At 38.4% G+C, this 13822-nt stretch overlaps 1 protein-coding gene across 1 annotated transcript in view; it reads right to left on the bottom strand.

Moving 5' to 3' along the window:
* The window catches only part of LOC118155637 (nipped-B-like protein), a 76039-nt gene extending 63261 nt beyond the window's left edge, over positions 1-12778 (bottom strand). The window contains exons 1-2 of the mRNA XM_035309022.1: positions 12724-12778; positions 10648-11277 (exon numbers count right to left, since the gene is read on the bottom strand). Coding sequence (XP_035164913.1) covers positions 10648-11277; positions 12724-12778 — 685 coding nt within the window. The remainder of the gene's footprint in view (positions 1-10647; positions 11278-12723) is intronic.
* Positions 12779-13822: the final 1044 nt, after the last annotated feature.

The following is a 13822-nucleotide window of genomic DNA, read 5'->3' as shown; positions in this document are numbered from 1 at the left end:
CCAGACGAAGTATCGGGATCATTACCTTCTCTGAGGAGCCCTCGGACAATCCTATGGGACAACTCGGAGGTTTTTTCCCTACTATCTTCAACAGTGACAGCAGTGACAACATCCCCCAGCCCTTCTCTGTCACTCCTAACTCCCCTCCCTTGCCTCGTCAAACCTAGTTTAAAGCCCTGGTAATCAGTCCAGAGAGCTTGCTTCCCAGTACACTTGTGCCCCACTTGCTGAGTCGGAGTCCATCAGCAGCCCACATACCCAGCTTCTCAAAGGCCTGCCCAAGATCGAAATACCCAAAGCCTTGGTCTAGACACCACCCCCTCAGCCAGTCATTTACCTGTCCCATTCTCCTCCTTCTTTCTGGGTCCCGGTCACCCATAGTGAGGACAGAAGAGAACAGTACCTGCACCCCCGATCCCTTCAACATTCTTCCCAGGGATGCAAAGTCCTTTTTAATATTACTCATTTTCTTTGTTGCAGCTACCCGGGACCTAGCCTGAATGACGATAAGAGGATAGTAGTCCTCTGGTTTAATGAGCTGCGGCAGAGCCTTCCTAACGTCTCTGACATGCTCTAGGAAGACAACACACCGCTCTGGAGAGGTTATCCAGACGGCAAATGGGAGCCTCGGTGCCCCTCAGCAAGGAGTCCCTGATCACTAAGACTCTCTGCTCTTTTTTTGTGGCACTGGTTTTGATGCAGTGCCCCGACCAGCCCCGCTCCCTATGCTTGGTACTTCCCTTGACTTTGACATGCTTGGGTTCTGACTACTGTCCTGACCCTCATCCTTTTCCTGCCCGAGAGCCTCGTGTCTATTACCCAGGGACACCGTGGGGGTTGGGGGCACTGTGGGGGTTGGGGGCAGATGCCTCCTTCTGCTTCCAGCTGAGACGAGGGTCCAGCCCCTTTCCTCTCATGGGTGGTCAAGTCCTCCGTCCTGCAGGTGAGCAGCTGGATTGGCTACTACCATTTGCAGGGACTTAGGAGAGGACTGCTGGGCCTCAGTAGGGGCAGGTTGACACCTCCTATCCCAGAAGCCCCTCAGGCTGCCAATTTGTTGCTGCAGCCCAGCCATCTTCTCAAGCAGTTCCTTGAGCAGGGCACACCTGCACCCATGACAGCCCTCTTCCCTCAGGACCCAGGGGGGCCTTCAGATTTCGGAGCTCCCCACAGTATCCAGTCTGGACTGCGACTTCACCCCTCAGGGGATCCACTTGGGTGCGCACATGAGCCCAGAGAGGCCATGTCCTCTCAGTCTGGGTTGCCGCCTCAGCCCAGCTGCTCCAACGGGTGCCCACCATGGTGAATTATAAGTTGTAAAAGGTAGAGTTCCCAAAGGAGATGAGAGGAGAGGAAAAGAAAGGGAGGTGGGAAAGGGAGGAGAGGATCCTCCCTGCGCTTCTCCCTGCCCTGCTTGAACTGCCTGCGCTAAATGCCAAGCCTGCCCTGTTCGCGGTGCTCCCTAGGGACTGCTTTTATACCGTCAGGGGGTTGGCTGCCCTGGCTCCGCCCTCAGCACATCAGCTCCTGCCTGCTGGGGGGGGGGGCATGGCTGCAGCTCTGACCAAACGGCTCTGCTACGCATTATTGGGGGTGGGTGGTTAGGGGTTGGCTCCATCCACCTCCCTGCCAGGAACCCTTGCTGTAGTTGATCCGCGCGATGCCCTCTCTAAAATGGCCCTTCACTCTTTGTAATAGTTTTTTGTAACGAAAGGAATAAGTGGTTAATCACAGAAGAGCTTTTCTATGTTAAAGATTGGGCATCCAAGTCTGTTTTCAGATTTTTCTCTTCCCCCACTCATACCCCAAGAATGTAAATACATCCAAAATCATTCCTTTAATAAAATTATGACAGTTCAGACTACTGTCCAATAACCGTTATTCTCCTATATATGCATCTTTTTGGCTTGACAAATCCACCATAGATGTTCTCTTTACATGGCAACATGCTCACCAAAATGCAGTAACTTGGTGCTCAAAGCAAGATCATAAGCCAACTCATTCTAAAACATAGTAGAGATGGTGTGTCAAATTAAAGGAGTCATCGTGATACAAGAAACTTAACATTACAAGAACCACAAGTTTGAAATAAATTTAAAAAACAGGTTATCTGGATTTCCAAGTGGTTAGGTCTCACCTGCCCTGTTATGAACAGTATTCTTGGAGACAGACAGGTGTGGCCTTCATCTTTGGAAAAGTCTGTGTCAAAACAATGAGTACTTTCAGATTTAGAAAGTATTTAATTACTAAGGAACCTTTGCGCAAAAAAACAAATTTCACTGGAAAAAAACAGACACCTCCAAATACATTTTTGCTGAAACTACAAGTCAACCACATGAAGAATCTCCATCCTGAAAACAGATATACTTGGAAGCTGAGCAAATGTTAGGGACAGTCTGGATGAGGGGAACTGGATTAAAGAAATCACAGAATCACAGAATCACAGAATAGTCTAGGTTGGAAGAGACCTCCAAGATCACCGAGTCCAACCTCTGACCTAACGCTAACAAATCTTCCACTAAACCATATCCCTAAGCTCTACATCTTCCTAAGTTCTTCCTAATATCCAACCTAAACCTCCCCTGGCACAACTTTAGCCCATTCCCCCTCGTCCTGTCACCAGGCACGTGGGAGAATAGACCAACCACCACCTCGCTACGGCCTCCCTTCAGGTACCTGTAGAGTGCAATAAGGTCACCCCTGAGCCTCCTCTTCTCCAGGCTAAACAGTCCCAGCTCCCTCAGTAAGACTTGTTCTCCAGACCCTTCACCAGCTTCATTGCCCTTCTCTGGACTCGCTCAAGCACCTCCATGTCCTTCTTGTAGCGAGGGGCCCAAAACTGAACGCAGTACTCGAGGTGCGGCCTCACCAGAGCCGAGTACAGGGGGACAATCACTTCCCTGGACCTGCTGGCCACACTGTTTCTTATGCAAGCCAGGATGCTGCTGGCCTTCCTGGCCGCCTGAGCACGCTGCTGGCTCATATTCAGCCAACTGTCAACCAATACTCCCAGGTCCTTCTCTGACAGGCAGCTTTCTAACCACACATCTCCCAGCCTGTAGCTCTGTTTGGGGTTGTTGTGCCCCAGGTGCAGGACCCGGCACTTGGCCTTGTTGAATTTCATACCGTTGGCCTCGGCCCATCGGTCCAGCCTATCCAGATCCTCCTGCAGAGCCTTCCTACCCTCGAGCAGATCGACACACGCACCTAACTTGGTGTTGTCTGCAAACTTGCTGAGGGTGCACTTGATCCCCTCGTCCAGAATGTCTCCATTCTTCCATTTAACCTGAAATCTTTCCAAAGCAGCAGCCAGAACATCATTAATATTGAAGTTACTCCAATATTACTGGTTTATTGCAGAAGCGATGATTGTCTCAACTACCAGATTGAACTCTTTCAGCAAATGAATATAATAGGATGATAGCTTAAAAACTTCAAGAACTGAATGTTCTAGCAAACTGAAATGGGAAATGTATCTTTTGAAAATACCTATGAAAAGGTAACAAGTCTAAAAAAGAAACACATGGCTGCAGAGCTTTGTTTTAGCAGAATGGTAACATTCCACTCTATCAATAGTGTTTTATAGATGTTAAAATCCAGAGATTTCTGAATGATCTTGAATGATCGTGAAGAAACAACAGTTAAATTATTGCTTCACCTTGTAAAGGATTCAGTTGGAAACTTCACATCCAAGATGTATATGTACTCTTCTCCAGAACTACAAAGAAGATTGATCCTCAACACTGAATTCTGGATGAACCATTGTGATGACCCTAGTACAGACTTACTTTCTTTTTTTTTGTTTGTTTTTAAAATATAAAAATGTAGACTCTTCTATTTTAAAACTCTGAGATTCTTCAGAGATCATGAGGATATGTCTTCACTCATCTGAAATACCAATCATTTGCATTATTTAAATCAACAATTTATACCAAACATACCAGTCCTAAACAGTTAGTACTTCTTGTCAGACCTTCCATTTTTGAGCAACATCACAGACAAGTCAGCCAGAGGCCAATTACAAGTTTTTCTTATTTAAGCTACCAATCAAGACTGGGAATTTTCAACAAATAACACATAACCATACCCTTAAATAACAAATCTATGCTTACTGACAGCTGTTTCGCTTTTCCTAGGAATTTTTCATAGATCTCCTCAAATTTGTCCAAATACCCTGTCCCAGCAAACAAAAGTGTTTTGCAGACCACAAGAACCTAAACCACTCAATATAATCAGGATATAAGGAAGGTTTAATTATGAAATTATTTTAATGGTACTGATGGATGACCTATCAGTGTAGTGAGGGCAAATACCTGTTTTCATCTTTCTACTCCTTCATGAACATTCAGCATTACTGACCATGAGAGTTTGCTCTCACCTCACCTCCTCCCTAAAACCGTATTCCAAAAACAAAAGAAATGAACAATCAAAGAGAAACCTTCCAATCAGTAGAAGAGATTCCCACATCAATAGCTCCTCCCCTTGAAGGAGAGACTGAGCAAACAGCTCAGAAATTTTAGTCTCACTGCTTGCTCTAAGAAGAAACTACTAAAGAATAAGAAACTACTAAAGAAGCTTGCTCAGAAGAAACTACAAAAAGTACAGTGATGATCCTGGTATAAGAAGTCTTTCTGAACTGAAAACAATTCCAAATGCTCCAAAATAAACAAAGATCAGAGGGCTTCCAGCTGCTGCAGTTCAGAAGAAGGGATTTCTGAGAATCTGAACAGAAACAGATGGTAATTTTTAGCAACCTGTCAAGAAACTTTATCAAGCTTCTGGTTACTGTGCAAAAAAGAAAGCCTATCAGAAGGAATGTGCAAACTCATTCAGGACAAAACACAAAAATAATAAAGCAGGCTCTGATATGCCTTAGAGTGTAGCAGATGTCAGAATTTTCATTTTTCTAAAGTTTTGCTCATTTTCTTAAATATGACAATTATGTAATTAGCATAGCTGGAGAATTAAATACGATCTTAGGAATTTTTCTACTTCAGGATGTCTTGTAACTCATTATTCCCTGTCAACTATAGTAATACAGAAGAAATAATACACTAGAAAATAACAAGAAATGAACTACAGAACAGTATAACCAAGTATCTACACTTATTTAGAGACTGGAAGCTCTAATTTAACCTCCCTGAATTTAATATTGATTTTACAATTAATATTATTTTATTATATTTATAAGATAAAGGCTTTTCTGACAAATGCTTGGTGTTATCCATGTGATTACTTTGTGAAAAATTATTGTTTTCCAAACTCAGTTGTAAAAAAAAAGATCAAAACCTGAAGTACAATTAATTTTGAAATACACAAAGCAGCACCTAATTTCACAAGAAAGTAAAACAGTAGGCTTAAGGAAAACTGCTTATTTTATGGATCACAGATTATCATAACCAATTAGTTTTTAATCATTTGTATGAACAACAAACTTTAATGACCAAGTAATTTTAGAATTTATTGGTGAACACATTTAATCTCCCTTTCAGATTTTGACTTCATTCTGACTTCATAACTTATTTCAATTGACTAGATCCTGTAACATTTATATAGTATGATAATGGAAAAATCCTGTATCACCTTAGAATGATATCAGAGTGAACTTGGTGACTATGATCTATAGAAATGCTGGGCTTAAACTCTTAATAAGCTTTATTAATTATATAAAACATTACTTTATCAAGATTTAAATCCATCATAGAGAATTGACTATCGCAGAACAAAATAAAGTCATTACTGGGTAATTAATGTTATAAATCCTCCTATCTATTTAACAGGTAGAATCAAGACATATGCGATATGCAAATTATATTTAATTTTGTAATCTTAGTTTATGTTACAGAAAATCAAAATAGACTTCTTGCCAAACTGTTGGGTTTTAGTTCTTTTCTACATCTGTTTACAAGAGCACATTTCTGTGCTATCCTATGTAAAGCACAACCTGGGATAAGTGTGGGAATTTGCTTTCATATTACACAAGAGCATCAAAAGAAAGTAAATGCCATTTAAAAACGCTTTTTTCTTTTTAATATATACATGCGTTTTTGACTTGATCAGTACTTCATTCCTTAAAAAAATATAAATACAAAGTAATTTTTCCTAGATAGATAGAAATTTTGCAACACTTCATTGCAATTTCTCTAGATAGAAGAGGAATTTCTTCCTCCTCCTCTTCTTAAATGTCTCAACATAAAACAAAAGAAGTCTCTCATCTATAAAAATTGGACGTCGCAAAACTGCTTTTTCTTGGAAAAGCTACATAAGGTTCCAGTTTCATCTATTTACATAACACTACAAAATATAGACCTAACGAAAGTTTATATACACAAAGCACGTAATTCTCACATTATCTTACTACACAGAGACACAATGATTTAGATTTTACCCTGTCTCCTCTCATCCTCTTATATTAATGACTAATCTTCTGCAAAATTACTAAACAAATGCCTACACTTGTATCTCTACTTTTAAGGAAATAAAATCCCTATAATGTATTTTTGGAAATCAATGGTAATATACTGGTTATAATTACACATTCTGTCATTTCATGCACTGGCTACATAAAATTAGACATAAACAAATTCTTAATAGCGTTCTATTAATTTCCTCTTCAGGAAACTTTGGGGGAGATGGGGAAAGGGGTGAAAGGGAGAGAAGGTGGATAAGAGCTTAAAAGGTAAGAAAATAAGGTTACTTACCTATAACCGTAGTTTTGCTCCGGCAGATTCACACTCTTGGGATGTGTGTCTCTGCTGCTATTGGCTTGAAAGAAACTAAAAAAAGAAGGGCCAATAGCAGGCATCCAAATGCCCCCTAAATGATCCAGTTATTGGAAATAAAGTTATTGCAGCTTCACTTCTTCCTAATTCAACGAATCCATAGTAAGATTCCACGGAAGTGGGTAAAATGGATCCTCAGAGGTAAAATAAATAGGTAACAAACCCAGAGATATGAGTAGGTTTGTCTCAATTTAAAAAAAAATAAATGCTTCTAATGCTTTGAATGCTTTTAAGTCTTTTAAAAAAAAAAAAAAAGTATTAGCCAGTATTAGCCTCCCCAGTGAAATGGTTAGTGATTAATGATTTCATGACTATTCTCACAAACTCCAGGGAACAGTGCCTTTTACAAGTAAAAGTAAGACTCCTTAATCTCTTAAGACTTGTGCATTATGTAACATTTTTGAAGCAGCCTAAAATCTAACAATGAACACATGATACTATGTATGAAATAACTCAAATGAAAATTAAGGAAATCTGAATTTAAAAATAAAATCTAAAACAAATTGAAAAAAGACTCTGGAAAAAGATGTGTTCGTTTCTGTTTTTTCAAGTAATTTTCAGGGTTATCTTCCTTTTTAAAAGACTCAGAGCTCCTTTTAACATTAATATCTTAAATGTTTTTTATTTTTGATTGGCAGTATATGGTGGTGGGTGGTTTTTTTGTTTGTTTCTTAAAAAAGCATGACAGATTTTGAGGTAGAAACCTTGAACCTGAAAATTAATTCTGTAGCATGTATAAATCCTGAAGAACAAGAGCTTAATGTAATGTTCTGGGAAAGGTTTAGATGACTAGCTTTGAACTACTTGGCTATGCACAAAAATAACCCGTTTGTATCTGAACAGCTGAAAAGCACAAGTTAATGCAGAGAACTGAGGTTACCAAAATGAAATTTCTCCCTCAGCAACAGGCGCCCGCCCCCCCCCCCCAAACAAAAAAAAAAAAGATTCCTGAGAAGCACAGAAATTCCTGGGACATAAGTTTTTAAAACTCAACAGGTTTTACTGTACTTTCTTGGAGTATTCAACTTTAGAGTGTGAACTAAGTACAACTCCAGTTAAGTGAACAAAATGGGTTCAGAACATGGACCTTTGCTTGTTTCTGAAGCAATTCAAGAGTACCAAGTAGTACAGGAAACTATTGGTGATTAGAAGAGAAGGAACTGTGTGTGAAGTTTCATTGTCTTTCTAAAGAAACTAGATCATCAAAATATCCTGATGTACCTAAGCAGAGGATGGTTAACTTCTTGTTGACTGTTGTGGAAAAAGATAATCCTTTCCTGTATTAACCCTTCAGAATCATGCATACCATGGCTGTTCTTTTTTTTTTTTTTCTACTCAGATATTACAAGTCTTGAAAAACAATAGCTGGATCTACACGCGATATTATACATCTTTTCAAAAGAGAAGATATGATCTAGTATTGACAATTTGTATCCGATGAGGACATACAAGCCATTATGAGGGGGGCAATGGGAACTGAAGACCTGAGGCATGACATGTTCCAGAGACTTATTAGTTTGTTCTGAAGCTATTAAACAAGCATATTAGACAACAGCATATTAGCTATTAAACAACTGCTATTAGACAAGCATAGCAGTTGTATAATTTTTGGCAAGAACTCACAGAAAATCATCTCCACCTCTTCCCTGAAATAAAAAGTTCCACCACACTACTAGTTCCAAACCTCAGAAAAAACGTCACATCCATCTAATGCCTTACTGTTTAAAAAGTAGCATCTGAGTACCTTTGATGAAGCACTGAACTGTAGAGATTTCACATCTAAAAAAAAGGACAGAAGAGACCACTAATCTTCTATCACAACTTGAGTGAGTACAATTCCACTCAAAGTACTTTATGGAAGACAAGAAAGAATACCTACACAGAAAGCATAGCATGACTGTAGTATGTATTCCCATGCCTTAATTACAAAAGCAGCAAAGATGCTTTCATGCAGATTTCAGCATGTGCTAGCATCTGAAGTATGATCTCTAGAGGGACACTTCCTACCTACAGTATCAACTAACACAATGTTCTCCTGCTCTAATTAGACAGAGTACATACTACAGTCACACTATTTTCTGGACATAATGTGATCTGAAGTTACAGTCTATGTACTAAGGTGCATAAATGCCAGGCTCTTGCATAAATGCAGTAGGCAGCTTCTCAAAAGTGAACAACGTATTTAGGTTAGGAGTTATTAGATATATTTCTAACAGGCATATTCCCATAGGAACCATAGAGGAAGCTTCCTCCTGCAATCACACCAAATCAAATGACAATAACTAAATTCCTGAGCATATCAGCTTGTAGACATAATACAAACTTAGAAGCAATTAAAAAAACGTTAAAGAGATATGGTTCTTATTTTTTGGTAAGATAACAGCTTTTCAGATAATCTGCCATGAGACTGGTAAAAATTCTTCTACTCAATATTTTCTGTGTTCATGACTGAAAACTTGGCAGACAAAGAGAAAAGAGTTGCTGCCTAGCATAGGGGCAACTTAACACCTGTGAATAAATGGTGATTGTTTGTCCCAAAATAAGGCAGCAACTCTTGAACCCAATCCATAGCAAATGCAGGAACTCAGGAAGAACTGAGACCTGGCAGAAAATGCAGGCAATAAGTGAAGCATAAGATTGGAATCCTTATTTGGTAAGTTGGTTATCAAGCAGTGGTGAAGGGGGTAGATTGCATTATAGAAAAATCACTCCTTTACCCCATAAAAGAAAGGAATCAGAGTGTACCTATGGCTATGTAATTATGGTAAACAAACTTCACAACTGAATTGCATAATTTTCTGAATGTCAGAACAAAAAAGGAAGAGTGTTTTAGTCTTGCTCTAAGTGTTTGAAGGCTGTTGCACACCATAAAAGTACACATATTTCCAGCTGTTTCTCAGCTAAAATATGCTGCAGAATCTACCCTAGCAGTGCAAAAATAAAAGTAGCTTTTGAAGAAACAAAGTATTAGGAGACAAACCACAAGCTCTCCATAAATAAATTTAAAATTACTACAAGAGAGGTAAGCAGAGCAGCAAAATCCCCCATTTAATTAAATGAAAATCAAAGGTAGTAGATCTCTTTTGAGGTGAGCACCCATTTTCTCTATAGATTGACAAACAACGTTTTTAACAAGAGTTGATTTAGTTACCAAATAAGGAATATCTAAAGCGTTAAACTTAATATTTATAACATTTATATTCTAATTCTCATTATCTCTCACCAGACATTTTTAAAAACATAAAAAAATCTTTGAATATGGAGAAAACATGCTCTCTCTGGTGAGCAGCTGAACAACACTGGATACAATATAGTAGTATATATTATCCAATCATTACAGTGCCTTTAAAAGAAGAGATGTGATTTTAATCTAACACCTTCTTCACATTAGGTTCAAATGGGGATATGAATAGATGAGGATAAAAGTTTTACTCTATTTTCTTAAATTAGGTAACATAGATAATGAATAATTCAACTACCATAACTTATAACAAATTTTGACTTATAGTACATACTACTGGGATTTTAGAAACTTTATAAATGTTGTTAATTGTACTTCATTTGGTCTCATGTTTCAAATAAGAGTAGGTTAAAAAGAATTTTGAAACATAAGAGCTTCACTTTCCATACAGTAAGATCCCAAATAAAGAATACCAACTACTAAAAATATCCATATATGAAATTACAGTCCATTGTTGAAGGGAAATTAAGATGAATATCATAGAAGAACCTACACTGAGTAAACAGAATTGAACTATGTAACAATAAAAGGAAGTTTTATTTATATATATATATATATGGGTTTTATAGGCATATATATATTTATATAATAAATATAGTGTATACACACACACAATCCTTTTACCTTTATCTTGCACTTCTTTTGAAAATCGCTCCCTTTCAATAGCTGATTCACGTTCTATCCGCTCAATTTCAGCCAATGCATCCAATTCTACTTCATCAAATGACGTTATAGTTCCTTGTTGCGAAACCTGTTGCTGTGTCTGTACCACAGGAGTTTGAGGCTGTTTTGCACCAACTGAAGTGTTCTGTTGTAAAACAGGCACTTGTGCCTGAAGGAAAGCTGTCTGTTCATGCTGCGGCAAACACTGAGCAGTGTTTAGTGGGTGGTTAACATCCTGTGGAGTAACGGGTGTTTTAGAAGTCTGTCCTGGGTACTGCACATTAAAAGGTATATCACCCTCTGACACACTGCTGTTTTCCAAACCAGAAAGCATATCATCCTGCTGGTCCATATCCGAAGATCTTACACGAGAGAGTCTTAATGTAAGCTTAGTGGAGTTCTTGGAAGGAGAACTAATGATATCATACATTGCAGCTTTTTCAGTCTGGTCTTTTTCATCCTTGCCTAACTTCATTTTCTTTTGTTTCTTTTGCTTTCTTTCTGGAGAATCTAACAGTATGTCTGGGGGAACATCTCTAGGTGATGAATAAGGTGGATGCTGAGATTGTAGGATTAAAGGTGGTCTTGATCCTAGAATAATAATTCAGAAAAACTGAACAGTTATGTTGTTTCATATTTTATATAAAAACACACTAAATATAACCTACATAATTTTAATGTGTATTTGTACATATATCTGTGTTCACAAAAGGTCTAAATAAGATTGGTAGGAGACACATCATTCCTAGATCAAGATGTATTCCAGATAGTTACATTGTATTTCCTAGAAGTTTCAACAGTCCACCGCAAATGGCGAAGGGATCATTTCAGAGAAGATGAAACAAAAACAAACAAAAACACACACAAAAATAGTACTTGCAGGTTCAGAATATCAACTATTAGAAAATAGTCAATGAAAGTAAGTTGACTACAGAAAAAGGAAAGATCAAAAAGATTCTTCATAAGGTCCAGTGATGAAGACTTAATGATCAGTGTACTGTTAGCCATTTCAGCCACACATTGTTAAATTTAAAAACAAACAAAAAAAAACAAACAAATAAATAAAAAACCACCACAACAGTTGTTTAGGGAAGGTTCCCTATATTACATGTCCATAAAAAGATGAAATTAGAAAAAGTCTTAAAAAATAAATTGGTCTTTCCTTCTTCTTTAACTTTGATTCTGATAGTTCATTTTCACACCATTTTTTTAAATATTCCTTGCCTTAGCTCCTTTCTTTCTTTATTTTAAAATGCATGCATTTTTACTTCTATATTCACTCACTCCAGACTTTGAATATATCTAGAGAAATTTTAAAAAGAGTACATAAAAATGACATTTTAAAAGAGGACATTGAAAATCTTCCCCAATTCATCACTTTTTTAATTCCTCAAATTAAACAAGCTCCCCATAACTGTTAGCCCAGAAAAAAAAACTTTGAAAAGCAGATAACATTTCAAACTTTCCCAACTATGATTTTAAACTATAATTAAGCTATATTTTTTTGGTTTAAAAAGGAATACTGGTGCATATAAAAAGAAAATAATAATAACAATAATAATAATAATAGACCAATATACTCCAGCCTCCTCTTTTTTAAACAAAGCAAACATTTCTCTGATCCCATTCATCCACTAGGGATTACTGCTCTTCAGAAGGCAGTGACTGAGATTATTATTAGCCATTCTGTTTTAGGTCATCATAAATCAGTACTTCTAACAACACTCAAAAATGTATTGGAAGACAGGTCCCCATGTGCTTCATTCAAGAAACACCACTAAACAAGAAAGTAGCTTTATTCTGCAGCTTAAATGTCTTTCAGATATTTTAAGAAATATTATTAATTAAACAATGCACTGACATGTAGATGAAAAAAAGAATGGATACATCTACCAAATCTGCAGTTCAAATGAAAGGTGTTCCTTTACTGATGGCTTTGCAGAGGCTGCTATACTTTATTTTCTATCTCTAGTACATTCTGTGAGATATCCTACAGGCTCTGTATGTAGAGCTGGGTATAAAATGAGTTTCTCTTACCCAGTTCTCCTTGACTATGAGAAACAACTCCATATTTTGCCAATAATATCCACATTGTTGAGAAGCCCTGTTTTGATTAATCCTGATTCTCTAGATCTTTTCATTACATTATTTCCCCTCCTCAAATTAGATACCACACCCAGTCACTAATACCAAAGTCCTGGTTACACCCTACAAAGCTGTACTGGGTCTGGCTGGGATGTTAACTTTCCCTGCAGCAGCCCATAAACCACCACAAACCACCACAAAAGCTCTCTCACTTGCCTTTCACCATGGATTCCTATTCTTATGATGCATGCGTGTGGCATGCACACATACTTCTCCTAATTACTGCCTCTTTAAACAATAATTTACAAGATTGTCTTGGCGCAACGAATAGTAGAAATTCTTAGCTACTGATTTTCTTTAAGGTAATGAGCACCACTCACTGGAAATACAGGGTGCATTTTTTTTTTTCTACAAATATCAGAGGCAGCTCAAAATTTTTCAAAGAACTTACTGACATCTTACTCTTGAATCAGCACTTAAATGAATACTTCTGAAGTTGCAATAATGGAACACTTATTGTTCTACACAGTTAGGCTTAGAATCATAGAATCATAGAATATCCTGAGTTGGAAGGGACCCTTAAGGATCATCAAGTCCAACTCTTGACACCGCACAGGTCTACCCAAAAGTTCAGACCATGTGACTAAGTGCACAGTCCAATCTCTTCTTAAATTCAGACAGGCTCGGTGCAGTGACCACTTCCCTGGGGAGCCTGTTCCAGTGTGCAACCACCCTCTCTGTGAAGAACCCCCTCCTGACGTCCAGCCTAAATTTCCCCTGCCTCAGCTTAACCCCGTTCCCGCGGGTCCTGTCACTAGTGTTAATGGAGAAAAGGTCTCCTGCCTCTTGACAACCCCTTACGAGGAAGTTGTAGACTGCGATGAGGTCTCCCCTCAGCCTCCTCTTCTCCAGGCTGAACAGGCCCAGTGACCTCAGCCGTTCCTCGTACGTCTTCCCCTCCAGGCCTTTCACCATCTTCGTAGCCCTCCTCTGGACACTCTCCAACAGTTTCATGTCCTTTTTATACTGTGGTGCCCAGAACTGCACACAG

Source organism: Oxyura jamaicensis, chromosome W, assembly GCF_011077185.1.
Source record: "Oxyura jamaicensis isolate SHBP4307 breed ruddy duck chromosome W, BPBGC_Ojam_1.0, whole genome shotgun sequence".
In the NCBI taxonomy this organism is placed as follows: Eukaryota; Metazoa; Chordata; class Aves; order Anseriformes; family Anatidae; genus Oxyura; species Oxyura jamaicensis.
Note: the sequence above shows the minus strand (reverse complement) of the source record. Positions and strands in the feature narration are given on the sequence as shown.